The 16449-nt window shown below is 54.9% G+C and overlaps 1 protein-coding gene across 2 annotated transcripts; it reads right to left on the reverse strand.

Annotated features, from left to right (window-relative positions):
• Window positions 1-299: 299 nt before the first annotated feature.
• On the reverse strand, window positions 300-16408 carry MAN2B1 (mannosidase alpha class 2B member 1). Of its 2 annotated transcripts, XM_036848674.1 has the most exons (24): window positions 16189-16408; window positions 15389-15491; window positions 15042-15215; window positions 14487-14680; window positions 13725-13857; window positions 13359-13504; window positions 12801-12917; window positions 9832-9917; window positions 9628-9748; window positions 9470-9548; window positions 9172-9281; window positions 8830-8937; window positions 8422-8538; window positions 6732-6905; window positions 5521-5618; window positions 5321-5438; window positions 3327-3445; window positions 3135-3236; window positions 2871-2958; window positions 2612-2692; window positions 1958-2185; window positions 1349-1504; window positions 1147-1249; window positions 415-656 (listed from the first exon to the last, which is right to left on the reverse strand). In XM_036848674.1, exons 1-24 carry the CDS (start codon window positions 16348-16350, stop codon window positions 547-549), a joined length of 3027 nt encoding a protein of 1008 aa, XP_036704569.1. In that variant the 5' UTR covers window positions 16351-16408; the 3' UTR covers window positions 415-546. The 2 variants fall into 2 exon arrangements, with proteins under 2 accessions (XP_036704568.1, XP_036704569.1); XM_036848673.1 differs by lacking the exon at window positions 1147-1249 and having other exon boundaries at window positions 300-656; window positions 16189-16386.
• Window positions 16409-16449: the final 41 nt, after the last annotated feature.

Genomic DNA, 16449 nt, shown 5'->3' on the forward strand with positions numbered 1-16449 from the left:
ACAAGCCTGCCCTTAGTGGCTTCTCAAAACAGCTGTGTCACGGACTTCCCTGGCGGTCCAGTGGTTAGGACTTGGCGCTTTCACTACCGTGGCCCCGGGTTCAATCCCTGGTCTGGGAACTAAGATCTCACAAGCCGCAGGGCATGGCAAAAAACAAAACGAAACAAAAAAAAAAACAGCTGTGTCACAGCCCTAGTGGACGGAGGAGTGAAGCAGGAGTGGAGGACAGAGTGGTAGGTGAGGTGGGGTGTGAACCGTGTAGACTCTGGTGAGAGGATTCAAACCAGCAAGTGGTCTTCCTGCAAGGCCTCGGGTCAAGGGTCAGCTAGGGTTTGCTGACCTTTCTGGGTCATAAATTCCACTGCCTTCAAAATAAAAAAAAAAAACCCACACTCAGTTACACCTGGACCTGAGTCTATTCTTGGTAGTGGCATTTTAATGGCTTTCCTTGGTGGTAGCAGCAGCAGCAAGAGGAGAAGGGGGAGAGTTTGCCCCGCCCCTGGAGGAGCGGGCTCAGGCTCTGGGGGAATCTTGCCTCCACCGGGTCTAGCCGTCCTCTTCCCATTGGACTGAGGCCAAGAAGGTGCGGATTTCCATGGGCTGTAGCGTGATGGTGGTGGAGACCAGCCGGGAAGGAGAAGGATGGGGTGTGGGGCCTGGGGAGGTGGAGGGGAGAAGGAGTGAGGGACGTAGACTTCCTTTGCCTTAAAACCCCTATGCCACCCCACACCACGCCTGTGCTCCCTCTCCTGAACACAGACATACCACCTTAAATCTGTCCCCAGGGCCTCACTCGCAGACCCTTCAACTGCTTCCCAGGGCCTAGATACCACCCCCAGATCCCCAAATCCCTCCCCAGTGCCTGGTCACCATCCTCACACCCACAAGTGCCACCCCAAGGACCGTCAAGCCAACGCCTGCCTCTAGAACTAGACACCGACGGAGATTCTCAAATCTTGTTCTTGGGACTGCACTCCATTCTCAAACCCTCAAGACCTACCACTAGTTTGCGGGACCCACCTCAGTCCCTTAAACCCCTAACCTGGATCTGAACACCGACCGACTCAGGCCCTCGAGCTCTATACCTGGACCTGGTCAACATTCCCACACCTCCCACCCGGCCCCCAGCTCTGGGCAGGCCCCCACCCGTGTTTGGTGTCCACTGGAGCCTGGAGGCGTGGGCCCGGAGCTGGTTGGCCGCCAGCGTGGTCTCCCGCAGGTCGGTGATGGTGAAGGCGGAGAACAGGTCCTGCGGGCAGTGGATGGGCCGGCCGGGCTGTGTTGGGACAAAGCTGGGGTTTCCCCTCCTGCCTCTCTCCTGTCTCCTTCCCACCTCCTTCCTCCTCACCGTCAAGTCCAAGGTCACCGGAGAGCTCAGGTTGCGGCCCGAGTCCTCCCCTACGGCGAACTGGTGCTCTAAGCGCAGCAGCAGCGTCTCCGGGCCCCAGCGGGCTAATGTTAGTAGATGCACGGAAGGCGGCAGCTCTCGGCGCAACCCCGAAAACTGCGGGGAAGAGTGGCGCGGGGCTGAGCCAGGAGGGGCGGGACTGAGCGGCGGTCAGGAGGCGGAGACCCAGCGTGGAGGGGCGGGCCTTGGCCGCGGTGAGGGGGCGGGGCTTACCCGGGGAGTGGCGGGGCTCACCTAGGACAGAGCCAATGAGGGGACGGGGCGGTGCCAGGTTGGGGGCAGAAAGGATTTGGTCTGAGACTGAGGTAGGGCGGGGAGGGAGAGTGGAGAGACCCGGCTGGAGGAGGTGAGTAGACGAGAGGGCCGGGCCAAGGCTGCCGGGGTGACGGGGCTGAGCTAAGGGGACTGGACTAGCATACGTCCTCCCCAGGACCAGTAAGGGCAGGCGAGGTGGGTCCCAGTTAAGCCTAGGTAAATCCGCCCTCAACCCCGCCCCTCCTCCGCAGGCTTCCTTCGGGTCCTCTTTCTGCCGGCCCCACCGCCCCTCACCTGCGTGCGAGGGGCGACCTCGAGGCGGTAGGGGGCGCCGCCACCTCGGGCCAGCACCACCTGCGGGGCCAGGACCTCCTTCTCCGCCTGCAACCGGTGCCCGGCGGCCGCGGTCCGGGCCTTGTCCAGCAGCACGAGGTGGCGCCCTCGCACCCAAAGCCCCGACCCCTCCTCCAGCAACGGCTCCCCTACTCCGCGGGCATCGTCTTTCAGCAGCCTTCTGTGCACCTGCGGGGAGAGTGGCCAGGAGAGGGTGAGGTTCCTTCTAGCCAATTTCTGGGCCAGAAATTGGGTAAAAGCAAGTGGGAATTTCAAGAAAAATTGAAGATTGGGGTGGAACGGATGAGGACGAAGGTCTGGTAGGGGGTCCCCAGTAGAAGTGGGGATCCGACCTAACAAGGGACTAGGACAGAGGGAGGTAAGGATCTAATGCGGGCGTGGATAGGGCAAATCAGGGCCTGGAGGGGAGGCTTGGGTAAGGATTGGATAAAAGCACGGAGTAAATATCTCACATAGGAATGGAGGGCTCCGCTTAGCGGGGACCACAAACGGAGGGATGCACCTAGCAACAGAAACTGGCTTCAAGGTCCTGCAGGGGGCCAGGGAGGGAACTGGTGGGAGGACCCTGACTTAGATGGGGCTCGGACCACTCACCATGAGCTCTAAGGAGCCGTCACTCAGGCTACTGCCCCCCTGGGAGCGGTCAGTCAACACAGTCAGCTGCACGTTCCCATCCTGGGGGGCAAGGGGTGAGTGAGGGGCTGCATTGCCGGCCAGCCCTGGCCCCCAGGCAGGCCCCACAAGGATGGTGGAGACTGCTGAGGACAGTTGGGAGATGTTAAGAATGAGAGTTAACCCCTGCTCTGTAAAGGGGTGTCAGGAAGATGTGGGGAGCAGGATGGGGGATGGGTACCGTGATGTAAATGCGACTGTTAACTGGATAGTAGTTTCCCGCCACTGGCTCAGTCTGGTTCAGCTTCCAGGTGAGTCGATAATCCCTCCTGGGGTGGGGTGGGATTTGATCAGGCCCGGGGTCTGGCTCCCGTTCCCTGCTCACCCACTCCTCACTCCCCCTTCACCCTCTCCCTCCCACACTCATTAGGATCAGCAGGTGCCCCCACTGGCCCTGGGCCCCAACAGACCACAGACCACCCCTCAGTGCCCCCAGTCACCCCACCTCCTCTCCAGGATCTCCCGGCCATTGCTGTCAGTGTAGAAGAGTCCGTCTGTCTCCAGCACAGTGTCAAAGCGACTGATGACCTCCTTCCCCCAGCCATCACTATACACAATGGGATGGCAAGGTGGTGAGCCTCACCTTAACTCCACTCTGCCCTTCGCTCAGCCCCCACTCCCAGCCTCCACCACTCACCCCACAGGTATTGGCCCCACCGTCCACTCCAGCTCCAGGTGCCGCTGTCCCGGGTACAGGCGAACCACCTGGGAACACCAGGCTGAGAAGTTCTGGTGCACTTCCTGCACCAAGGCTGTCTGCAGGCACATGGGGGTGAAGGGCAGGTGTAAGCATGCAGCTGAGCAGAGGTGAGCCCTGCAAATGCCCACCTCTGCTGTGAAGCTCACAAAGGCCTACATCAAGGTCAACCCCACTAATAGCGTGGGAGCCCCACCCACCTCCCCCACCTGCCTAGGTGTGATGCCCACACTTTGTACCTCAGTCATAGCCATGTAATTTTTTGAGTTTGGCATACATGCTTGCCGCCCACCATTACCCTAGCTCCCCTCCTTAGAACAGGATTCTAGCTTAGCACATGGCTACTGGGAATAGACTGTACTGTTTCATCTTCCCTGAGGTTCTGAGTAGCTGTGTGACCATGTTTGGCCCAGTCAAAGTGGTGTGAACAATGTTCCTTGCCCCTTTCCCTCTTCCACTGGCTCAAATGCAAATGTGATGGCTGGAGCTTGAGCAGCCATCTTGGGCCATGAGATGGAAGCTGAATGTTGAGGAGGGTAGAGCAATAAGATAGAAGACTAGGGCTTCCCTGGTGGTGCAGTGGTTAAGAATCTGCCTGCCAATGCAGGGGACATGGGTTCGAGCCCTGGTCTGGGAAGATCCCACATGCCGCGGAGCACCTAGGCCCGTGAGCCACAACTACTGAGCCTGCACGTCTGGAGCCTGTGCTCCGCAACAAGAGAGGCCGCGATAGTGAGAGGCCGGCGCACCGCGATGAAGAGCGGCCCCCGCTTGCCGCAACTAGCGAAAGCCCTCGCACGGAAACAAAGACCCAACACAGCCAAAAAAAAAAAAAAATATATATATATATATATATATATATAAATTAATTAATTAAAAAAAAAAAAAAAGAATCTGCCTGCCAATTCAGGGAACATGGGTTCGAGCCCTGGTCCAGGAAGATCCCACATTGCCACAGAGCAACTAAGCCCGTGCGCCACAACTACTGAGCCTGCGTTCTAGAGCCCTCAAGCCACAACTACTGAGCCCGAGTGCCACAACTACTGAAGCCCGCGTGCCTAGAGTCCATGCTCCACAAGAGATGCCGCCGCAATGAGAAGCCTGTGCCCCATAATGAAGAGTAGCCCCCACTGTCCACAACTAGAGAAGAAGCCCACAGGCAGCAACGAATACCCAACGTAGCCAAAAATAAAAAAAAAATTTTAAATAAAAAAAGATAGAAGGCTAGATAACTACTGAACCATCCCACCTGCCCAGACTTTCCGTTAGATGGAAAGAAACTTCCATCTTGTTTTAGGCAGGTTAATTTGGGTAACTCTGTTACAGGAAGCAAAACTATATCCTAATACAGTGACCCATGTATGCAGGTGTTCACCTCAAGGAGAATCATGTCAAATGTGAGGCTTGCCGTTACCTGCCCCATTCCCACCCTAAGAGGAAACGTCAACGAGAGGCCCCAGGAAATCCCACAAGCCTGAGCCCCTGTTCCCAGCCAGATGCACCCTCAAATATCCACCCTAACTTAGAATCACCCAAGCCCTATCCAAGTGTGAACCTTTAAATAGCCACCCCAGATAAAATCCCCTCCTACCACAGATCCTTGGTGAAATCTGCAAGCAGTTACACCTGGCTCTCCCTATCTGTTGGCCAAATGGGAACACCCCACCCCCAATTTCAAAAGCTAAGTATAATCTTGACACTCACAACAGATGTGAATGCCTTTCTATGTGCTTCCATGGCATGACTGTCACACAACCAGCCATGAATATCAACCCTGTGGGAGGATCCTCAAGTATTCCCCTCGGGTCTTAGCCTTCTTATTTGTTGGAGATGTAAATCCAACCCCCACCGCACACATGGCACACCACCCTCCACACACACACCCCCGACATGCCCCATCCACAGGTGCCCACTCATCAGTCTTAACCCCTCACCTTCACAAGGTGGGTTTGAGCCCAGTGGCTCACAAGCAGTGGTTCCTGTCGGTTGGGTCTGAAGATGTAGGCACCTGAGACCTGGGAGCTTAGACTGTTGCCTGTACTGGCGTTGTACCTGGGGCCAGGGCAGGTGAGAGTCAGGCAAGGGACCCCAGTTCTGCTCACACCTGCTCCCTGACCTGGTGGTCCTCCCTCACCAGTAGAAGGCTTGGCGAACAGGCAGCCGGAGGTTCTGGTCCAGGTTCTCCAACTCCATCAAGAGCCCTGAGTCAGGGTCAAACCTAGCCCGGATGTACTGGGGAGAAAAGGGTGGACAGACATTAATGACCACCGCTTCAGCCAACGGCAGCTTCATCCTTCCTGGGGCTCAGGAGAAAACCCTGGAGTCACCCACCCTTCCCTCCTCTCTCTCTCTCACTCCTCACCTCTGACTCTTTTAGCAAATCCGAACAGCTCCGCTTTCTACCTTACCCTCAATCTGACCACTTCTCACCACCTCCATGGCATTCCTGGACTGCAGCCAACCCCTTCCTGGTGTCCCACCTTCCATGCTTGCTCCCCAGTCTTTTCCCCCCATAACCGCCAAAAGGTGCCTATAACACCAGAAGTGAGATCACAGCCCATCTGCTCAGGACCCAGGCTGCTTATGCAACTGACAGAGGAACCACAGTGCCAGGACCCACAAGATTTTTAGGACCCATGGAAAAGTATAAATCTCAATTTCTTTTAGGTTCAGAAGAAAACTTGAATGAAATAATAATGAATATATTATACTGAAGCCTGCATGGTTAATATTCATGTTAATATCCATACTATCATGAAATACAATTTTTAACATATTTTTATGGAAGGAGGGACCCACAAAGCCCAAAGTGCTAGGACCCACAAGAGTCTTAATGCAACCCTGTTTCTCCCGTGGTTCCTTCACAGTAAAAGCCAGAGTCCTCCCCTCAGCCTGCCCTTAAGGCTCACATGATCTGACGTATCACCTCCACCCCAACACCCTGTTTCAGCCACACTGAGTGTTCTTTGAACACCCAACACCCACCTACTTGAGGGCTTTTGTGTCTGCTGCTCCCTACCTGACTGGATCCCTCTTCCCCCAAATGGCCACACGGCTCCCTCACCCAAGTCTCTGACATGCCTCACTTAATCTGCAAAACCCTACCTCCATCAGCTCTGACATTTCTGTCAAGTGTCACCCATGATTACATTGGGTCCTCATAACAGCCCCAGGAGAGGACACTGAGGCTCAAAGGAAGACGGTCACTCACTTGAGGACACACAATGGGGGGCTGATGATGCTAGACCATGAACCTAAGACCCACTGACCCAGGGTCCATGTGGCTTACTGCCACATCTCAAATTTGTCACCTGGGAATGGAAGGGGATATGAATAGGGTCTCACCTCATTCTGGATGACCAAGACACGAGACCAGGGCTTCTGGGATCTGGGATGGTGGATGTGGGCCTGGGGGCTTTGGCCAGGCACCTGGGTTACTGAGTAGATGCTGAAGCCCAAGGCAGGCACTGAGGCTGAGAAAAGCAGATCCTGACTGTCTGAGCTGGGAATCATCACCACCTCGGGTAAGGGAGGAAGGAAACCAAGTCAAGAAGCTGTGAGTACACATATAAAGCCACACCACACATACAGGGAGGGGTCAAACTTGAGGAGGGGAAGGAGTTCCAGGATGGGGAGAAGAAATTTAGGAGTTGGGCAGAGGCGATGCGAGTGTCAGAAATGCTGAGTTAAAGACTGCAAAGAGGGAATTCCCTGGCAGTCTAGTGATTAGGACTCAGCGCTTCCACTGCAGGGGGCACATGGGTTCGATTCCTGATTGGGGAACAAAGATCCTGCAAGCTGCATGGCCAAAAAAAAAAAAAAAAAAAAAAGATTGCGAAGATTCATAAGGTGGGAAAAATCCACTAGGAGGGTGGAGCTACTGTGGGAGGTGGGAGAAGTGAGGGAGTAAATGCAGGAAGAGATCCTTGAGACAGGGGAGGGAGGGAAAGACAGATTCTTGGGGGAGGAAAAGGTTAGTGGGAAGAGGCCTTCCAGGATAAGGGGAATATTCATAAACAGGAAACTTTTTCATGGGGAGATATTTAAAAGGGGAAGAGGGCTTCCCTGGTGGCACAGTGGTTAAGAATCCACCTGCCAATGCAGGGAACACGGGTTCAAGCCCTGGTCCGGGAAGATCCCACATGCTGTGGAGCAACTAAGCCCATGCACCACAACTACTGAGCCTGAGCTTTAGAGCCCGCGTGCCACAACTACTGAGCCTGCGTGCCACAACTACTGAAGCCCACGCACCTAGAGCCTGTGCTCCGCAACAAGAGAAACCACTGCAATGAGAAGCACCCGCACCACAACGAAGAATAGCCCCCTTGGGCTTCCCTGGTGGCGCAGTGGTTGAGAGTCTGCCTGCCGATGCAGGGGACACGGGTTCGAGCCCTGGTCCGGGAAGATCCCACATGCCGTGGAGCAACTAAGCCCGTGTGCCACAACTACTGAGCCTGCGCGTCTGGAGCTGTGCTCCGCAACGAGAGGCCGCAACAGTGAGAGGCCCGCGCACCGCGATGAAGAGTGGCCCCCGCTCGCCACAACTGGAGAAAGCCCTCACACAGAAACGAAGAACCAACACAGCCAAAAAATAATAAATAAATAAATAAATAAATAAATAAATAATGTATGTTTAAAAAAGAAAAGAATAGCCCCCGCTCGCCGCAACTAGAGAAAGCCCACGTGCAGCATAAAAGACCCAACGCAGCCAAAAATAAATAAATAAAATACATTTTTAAAAAGGGGGGGGAAGATACTCATGGGAGGGGGGAATGTTCCCAAGGGGGTGTGATATTAAGGGGTAGAGGGGGAAGATATTCAGAGGAAGAGACAGTAATGGGCAGAAGGTGTTCATGGAGGGGGAGGTATCCAAGAGAGGGAGGTGTCCAAGAAAGGAGAGATCCATGGAGGGAAATAAACCTGCGGGAAGTGTCCACGGGGCGAAGAGAGAAATGCCCATGGCGGGAGGTTTCCAAGGGGTTAGGTATTCATGGGTTGTGGTATTCAGGGAAAAATATTTGTCGAGTGGGCTTACATCGCTGGGCACAACTGTGCCACTGGGGTCCCTCACGAGGAAAACGTGTTTGCTGACAGGCAGCCGCACCATCCAATCCACTTTCCGCCCCAAGGGGTTATAAATGGTCACCTGGAACTGGGGTGGGAGGGTCAGAGCAGGCACGGGTCACCATAGGCCTTCTGCAAATCCACCCACCATGTGCAGCAACGTCCCTGGGTGATTCAAACCCCCAAGTGGTGCACTGGTCTCCGTCCTGCCGCAGCATCACTGAGACCCCAGTGACCTCGCCCCAGAGTGATCAGCAACCGGCTGAGGCCTCGAGAGCCCATCAGCCCCGCCGCCGGGCGGTTTCGCCGGCTCTCGTCCCACCCACCACCCACGGGACCGGTCCCCCGGCCCCGCCCCTCCCCGTCCAGGCCGGCTCACGCTCTCCGAGGTCTGGGTGAGCGGACAAACGCTGATGTTGAGCTTGCGACAGAACGTGAAGTCCTCCTTGGAGCCACTGAGCCGCGCCAGTGCATTGCTCAGGAGAACCTGGGGAGGCGCTTAAAGTGAAAAGTATGCTCTGGCCGCCCCGCCCCCAGCCTCGCCCCTGCCTTCTCCGCCCCTCCCATCCCAGGACCCGCCCCTCCTTCCACAAGCCCCGCCCCACGAGCCCTTCCAGACACCACTCCGCTGTTTTCGACCGCGCCCCGTACCGGCCCCGCCCCTTCTGTTCCAGGGCCTGCCCCTTCCTGTCTCCGCCTCTCCCAGGCTCCGCCCCCGCACCTCGCAGGGCCCCCAGCCTTCTGCAAGTTGGCGAGCGTAGTCATTGGCCACGTGCTGGCGGGAGGTGCCGCTGACCGCATCGTGGTGCTGGAGCACGGCCATCGCCTCATCTGCAGGCAGATGGTGAGCCGGGTGGGGTCTCCGCAGGACTCCCGGCCGCCGACCCCAAGGAGACGTGAAAAGTCATGTGCTGGCAGGCTGAGTTCTTAGGGGCTTTAAGAAGGGACCCGAGGGGGCAGTGGAGGTCTGGAGTCCAGCTTCAGCCTCGCCCCCGTCCCCTCACCCGCCTGACACCTACTGAGGGGTGCACTGTCTCCGGAACCATAGGGTCCCACGTTGGCTGCCGGACCCACCAGCGCCTCCAGCTGGTTGCACACCTGTAGAGCAGGGGGTATGTTGGGGCACCAGGCCTGTCAGGACCCCTGAGCCACCCCCTTGAGCCTGGCGCCCACCTACCTGCAGGAAGTTGTAGCTTAGGCGCTCATAGCGTTTGAGGGCAGGCCGGCTGGAAAAGTAACCGGTCCAGAACATGTGGGGGCCGTCGGCGTAGGGGAAGAAGTCATCCTCTTTCAGCGACCTGCAACGGCAGCGGCATTGAGGGCAGGGTCACGACCCACAGGGCATGCCACCCCCCCCAGGCTCCCCAGTCCCCCCAAATACCAGGTGAGGTTGGCCTTGTTCAGCTGCCAGAGATAACAGGCCGGAGTGGAGTAGAGAACATTGACGCGGCTCCCGTTGGCCTGTTGCTGCGGGGAGGTGTCAGTGTGTGAGCCCTCAGGAGCCCAGGGAGGGGGGGGGCCCACAAGCGTGCACATACCTACTCACACACACACATGTGCACACATTCATGCATCCAGTCGGTTCAGATTCTCTTAATACACAGTTTGAGTGCAAACCAATGGCCAAGTGTGAAAATGAATGTTGGCCGAAGCTAAATATTACCAGCTTGGAGAGAATTTCAGGGATGCAAGAATAAACCTGAGATTTTACTAAACTTTAAATAATTCCAATTTTATTATTTAAAACTTTCATGGAAAAACTAAATATGACATTATAGGACAGGAATAATAACTCCTCAGCACTGTAAGGTTATTCCCAGATGACACAACTGTTACAATGAATGGAGGCTCACTTTCAACTGAGGGAGGTGGAGGAACAAGAAGGTGACCTCCGTGAGTTAAAGGATGTTTGTTCTGCTCGAGTTGTGTCCCCAGTGCCTCGTACACAGTAGGTGCTCAATAAACACTTGAATGACCTAGAGAATATTATACTTAGTGAAGTCAGAGAAAGACAGATACTATATGATATCACTTATATGTGGAATCTAAAAAATAATACAAATGAATCTATATACAAAACAGAAACAGACTCACAGACATAGAAAACAAACTTACGGTTACCTAAGGGGAAAGGGAGGGGGAGAAGGATAAATTAGGAGTATAGGATTGACAGATATAATCTACTATACATAAAATAGATAAGCAACAAGGATTTACTGTATAACACAGGGATTTATATTCGACATCTTGTAATAACCTATAATAGAAAATAACCTGAAAAAAATATATATAACTGAATCACTTTGCTGTACACCTGAAACTAATACAATATTTGTAATACAATATTGTAAATCAACTATACTTTAATTTAAAAAATAAACAAAACAAACACTTGAGTGAATGAAGAGAAGTGCATAAGACTACATGCCTTTATGTGCAGACACACATCTACACCCCTGAACACACACTCATGTACAGATTTACATACACACACACTGTATTCACTGAGCAAACAATCACTTGATTCTGCAGCATGCTCAGGATTGTGGACACAATTTACAACCAGAGGCTAGCCCTGCTCTCACGGTATTCACAGCCAAGTGCAGAGGAGAGAAACTGAACAGATAGTCAGTTGGTTACAGTCAGCCTAGATGTATCATCACAGGTATTTGTGGGGACTCCTGTGAGCACAGAGGAAAGAGCAAGAGCTTGGCTGGGGCCTGGTGAAGGCTTCCTAGAGAAGAAGACATTGCAACTGGTGTCTTAAAGAAGCAGCAGAAGATTTTCAGCCCCAAATAATAATAATAAACAACCATAATACTTATTATTTACCTGGCACTGGTCTACTGGTCTATGCAAATGAACTCATTAAACTTTCATCAAAAGCCCTGTCAGCTGGGAACCACCATTATGCCCATTTCCTAGATAAGAAAATTGAGGCACTGACTGCTTAAGAACATTCCTCAAGGTCACAGAGCCAGTAAGTGGCAAAACCAGGATTTGAACCAAAGGAACTCCATTTCCAGTAAAATGGAGTGTGTGAAGGAGCAGGCAGGAGAAAAACCAAAAGAATGTGATCTTCTGGCAGCCCAGGAACACGGTATTTGCAGGAGGAAGTAGTCAAGGTGTTGAAGCCTCCTCAGGGACCAGGGGCTTGGGGAGGAGTGGGAAATGTCTTCTGGAAGGCCCTTGGTGACGTTACTGAGAGCTGTTTTTGGTGAAACAGCAGTGCAGGGAGCGCGTGGAAGGTGAGGACATTAAAGACTGTGCCAGGGCTTCTCTGGTGGCGCAGTGGTTAAGAATCCCCCTGCCAATGCAGGGGACACAGGTTGATCCCTGGTCCGGGAAGATCCCACGTGCCGCGGAGTAGCTAAGCCCGTGCGCCACAACTACTGAGCCTGAGCTCTAGAGCCTGCAAGCCACAACTACTGAGCCCATGTGCCACAACTACTGAAGCCTGCGCGCCTAGAGCCCCTGCTCCGCAACAAGAGAAGCCACAACAATGAGAAGCCCGCACACTGCAACGAGGAGTAGCCCCCGCTCACCGCAACTAGAGAAAGCCCGCGCACAGCAACGAAGACCCAACGCAGCCAAAAATAAACAGATAAATAAATAAATAATTTTTTTTAAAATAAATAAAAATAAAAAAGACTGTGCCAGTAGACAACTCTGGGGATGAAATGATGGGGGAGGGGAGACGAGGTTCTGTGCTGATGGGAGAGTGAATGCCTGCCCACACAGCCACAGACCATTTACAGAGGCCACATCAATACATCCACGGTAGACAGAATAATGGCCACCGAAAGATGTCCATGTCCTAATCCCCAGAACCTGTGACTATGTTAGGTTACATGGCAAAAGGGAATTAAGACTGCAGAATTAAGGCTGTTAATCAGCTGACCTTGAACTAGAGAGATTATCCTGGATTATCTAGTGGGTCCAATGTAATCACAAGGGTCTCTAAAAGTTGAAGAGGGAGGAGAAAGAGATGTAACACCAGAGGCAGGGTCAGAGAGCTGCTATGTTGGTGGCTTTGAAGATGGAGGAGGGGGCCGTGAGCCAAGGAATGTGGGCAGCCTCTAGAAGCTGGACAAGGCAAGGAGACTTTTCCCTAGAGCTTTCAGAAGGAACGCAGCCCTGCTGACATCTTGATTTTAGCCCAGTGAGACCCATGTCAGACTTGTGACCTACAGAACTGTAAGATAACATGATTTCTGTTGTTTTAAGCCACTAAGTTTGTGGTAACTTGTTAAAGCAGCAATAGAAAACTAAGATAGCACCCATAGATAATGTACGTGACCCAAGGCCCAGGGATACAAGCACAGGTGCCCACGGGGTAGGCACACTCACCTGGGCGTTGACCAGCTGGATGAGCTTGTCAAGGTTCTTGAACCACATGTTGGCATTCTCATATTGGAAGTCTGAGCCCATGGTCATCACAGTGTGGTTGGTGCGATATTGCTGGCCCTGTAGGTGGGATGGGAGGTGTCCTCAGGCCAGGGTGTCCTGGGCCACCCCTGTGGACAGCTGTGTCTCGATATATATGTGGTCAAGAATGTGGGTGCACAGAGGCATGGGGGGCAGGGGTGGAATTGTGTCACGTGGGAGCAGAGGGACATACAGAAAAATAGCCACAAGCTGTTGAGTAATTCTCTTGGGCTCACCACCCAGACGTGGGTACTGAGGCACTGTGCCATGCTGTCTCATGATCATGGTGGAAGTGTGCAGTGGTGCAGGGGTCCGCATTTCTAGTCAGGAATGCACACAAATCCAGGAGGAGGGCATAGTGATGGTGAACGGAATACTACCTTCCTCCGAGGGTGGTGAGGAGGTGCTAGGGATTGCCTGGGCCGGTGGAAGGGCCCTGTGCATGTACACCAGAGGCACAGGTTCTGGGTACCAGGTTACCTGGGCAGTGGCCAACTTCAGGAAGTAATGGACCAAGTCCTTGGCGTTGTACTCAGGGCTGAGTGGGTCCTCCACAAAGGGCCTGTCGGCACACAGCGTGTCCCAGCACAGACCATCCGGTGGGTTGTAAATGTTGGGGAGCACACCTGTGGACCGCACCAGGCTCAGGGGTGGCCCCACCCCCTAGACCTGCCAGGCCCCACAGGGGACGGACTTCAGAATTTGCGGGGCCCAGTGCAAAGTGCAAATGCTGGGCCCTTGTTCCTAAATTACTAAGAATTTCAAGACAGTGACAGCTGGCTATAAAACCAAGCCCAGGGCCCTTCTGAGCGTGGGGGCAGCCCTCTCCCCACTCCACCCCCTTACTGGTGAAGAGGTCCGCGGTGGGGGGCTTCAGGCTGGCGCTGGCCCGCCACACCTGCTCCATTTCCATCTTCTCCTTCCTCGCGCTCTTGTCTTGATAATCCAGGCGTCCGAAGAAGAAGCCGTCAAAACCCATCTGGAGGTGGGACAGGATGAGGAGCGGGATGGGAGAGCAGGAGAGGGCAGGATAAATAAGGGTCTAGCCCTCTCCTCACCAACCGCCACCCCTTCAGAGCACGGATAGAAAAACCAGGTCTAAAACCAGGGAGGCCCTCCAGTTCATTTCGAACTTGGGGAGGGTCGGGAAGTCCTGCGGGAGCGCCGGGAGGGAGCTGATCCAACGCTAGAACCCACCTCCACCTTCCCCAGCTCAAGGACGTCTTACCCTTTCCGCAGCCTAAGCACGGGAAGGAGGAGGGGTCATGGCACAGGTAATGAAGCCAGCGGAAAAACGGCAGGCCATCGCCTGTCACCCCACTTGGGGAGGAGCCAGGATCAGAGCAGACGGGGTGGGGTCGGGGAGGGGGAGGAGCCAGCTGGACATGAAGGTGCGGGGGGTCAGCCTAGGCTGGGGCAGAGCAGGGTCAAGGCCAGAGCAGAAAAGGAATGGGATTCACAGGTCACCCAAGAGGCAGGGTCTCAAGGGGCGAGAGGGCCAGGGGCAGGGCCTGGTCCGAGTGAACTTTCAGGGAAGGGAGGGGCTTGAGTGACCGGGGGAGGAGTCAGAGGGAATGAAGGGGCTGGCCCAAGAGGCCAGGAAAAGACCTGCGCGAACAGCGAGGCCTGCTCCCTAGAGTGGCCGAAGGGGTCGATGTGCCAGGCCACACGGGGGCGCCCGTCGCTGCCAAACGTGTCCTCCAGGAAGCGCAGCCCGAGTGTCATCTGGTCGATGATGGCTCCGTAGTGGGTGGCCGCCTCATCGTTCATCACCCAGCCACCATTGGCAAACTCTAGGCGTCCTGTGCCGGGAGGGGCAAAGTCCAAGTCAGCTGTCAGGGCCAGGAGTGGAGCCGGGGTTGGTGATGCCGGGACGAGAAGACCTGCCTGCATGCCCAGGCCTGAGAGGCGAAGAGAGGTCACCCCCAGGCCAGTGTAGAGAGATACTGAACAGAAGGCCTCCTGGCATGGCAGGCTTTTCAGAGGATTCACTGGAGGTGGGGCCTTACAGGACGCACAGGAGTTCTCCAAATACAGAGAAATTCCAGGCAGGTGCAGCCACACACAGGCAGCACTTGGTATGATAAAAATCTCAGAAGCCAGAGTAGTAGAAACAGAAGTTGGGCTGGGTTTCCTCTTTTCACTTCCTTAGGGCAGGCTCACCCTGGCGCACCAGGTCCCGCACGATTTCCTGCGTTGCATTTGTCTGCTGTCGCCACCAACGAGAAAAGAAAGCGATTTCCACATAGATGAAGCGGCGGGTGGGCTCCGCCAGCAGGGAAGAGATGACCGAGTCTAGGATGTACTGCACGCCCGCGTGCTGGACATCATTCTGGACTGTGGGAATAGGGGTCAGGCAGTCAGGGACCAGCAAGCCAAGGGGCATATTCCTAGACACAGGAGCCCAAGCTGGGCATTGCCCCCACCCTAATGTCCAGGGCTGAAAAAGAATTCGAGGGGCTCCGAGGGGCCATGGGAGTCCTAGGGGTCAGTCCCCACCCTCTACTCACTGCCGTAGAAGTACTGGTCCACCGTCTTGAGCCAGCCCACATCATCATGTGTGTGCGCCACCAGGTGCACGTTCAGCATGTCCGGCTCCACCTTGGGGCATGTCTGCACAGGGACCCCAAACACAAACACACATACCCTGTCAATAATCCCAAGGTTAAGAGGCAGGCTGCAGTGGGGCGTTGGGGAGGACATAAGGTGAGCCTTGATTTAGAGGCAAGTGACTCAGGTGGGGCCAGGCCCTCCCAGGGAGGACACACATAGTTGTGTCACAGATGCAACTCCCACCTGACACAACTCAGAGCACCTCTCATTCACACCCTGGGGGAATAATAGTAGTAGCTAATGTTTATTGAGCATTTGCAAATACCAAGCAGTCAGCCTGGGGGGTGGGGGCGATATTATCTCCAGTTTTCAGATGAGAACACTGAGGATCAGAGAGGGGAAGTGACTTGGCCAAGATCACGCAGCCAGGAAGTGGAGGAGCCAAGCTAGAACTTCAGGCAGCTGACTCCCAGCTCTCCACCAGTCCTCGCCACACATACAGCTGCTCGCCCGCTCACGTCCAATCACACAGGTAAATGCAGGCAAAGTCCAGAAGCAAGGGAGGCAGACACAGACAGCCCCATTCTCAGACACGCACAGCCAGACTTCTCAGTGACACAAAGCATGCACTCAGACCACACTGTCATATTAGCAACCATTCACTATGCACCCACAAAACAGACCCACCCACACCTTCGGACCCTACTGGAGGCTTCACTCTGGCTCTTGTACATTTCCGCTCGCTGGCCGCGCTCACCTGGTATCCCGCGGCCCAAGCGCTGGGCGTCGCCAGCAACAACAAAAAGAGAAAGGAGAGAAGCGGGATCGATGGCCACAGCGCCCAGGAGCTCGTCCGGGACCCCGCCGCGCCCCGGCCGCCGCCAGCGCAGACCCCCGAAGGCCGCGCGTCAGCGCCCATGGCTCTAACGCCGCCGCCGCCGCCGCCACCACCTCCTCCGCCTCCCGGGGGTTCCCGGGCCTGGCTGGGGCCGGGTAAACGCCCCGCCTCCAGAACCCG

This window comes from Balaenoptera musculus, chromosome 3, assembly GCF_009873245.2.
Source record: "Balaenoptera musculus isolate JJ_BM4_2016_0621 chromosome 3, mBalMus1.pri.v3, whole genome shotgun sequence".
Lineage (NCBI taxonomy): Eukaryota > Metazoa > Chordata > Mammalia > Artiodactyla > Balaenopteridae > Balaenoptera > Balaenoptera musculus.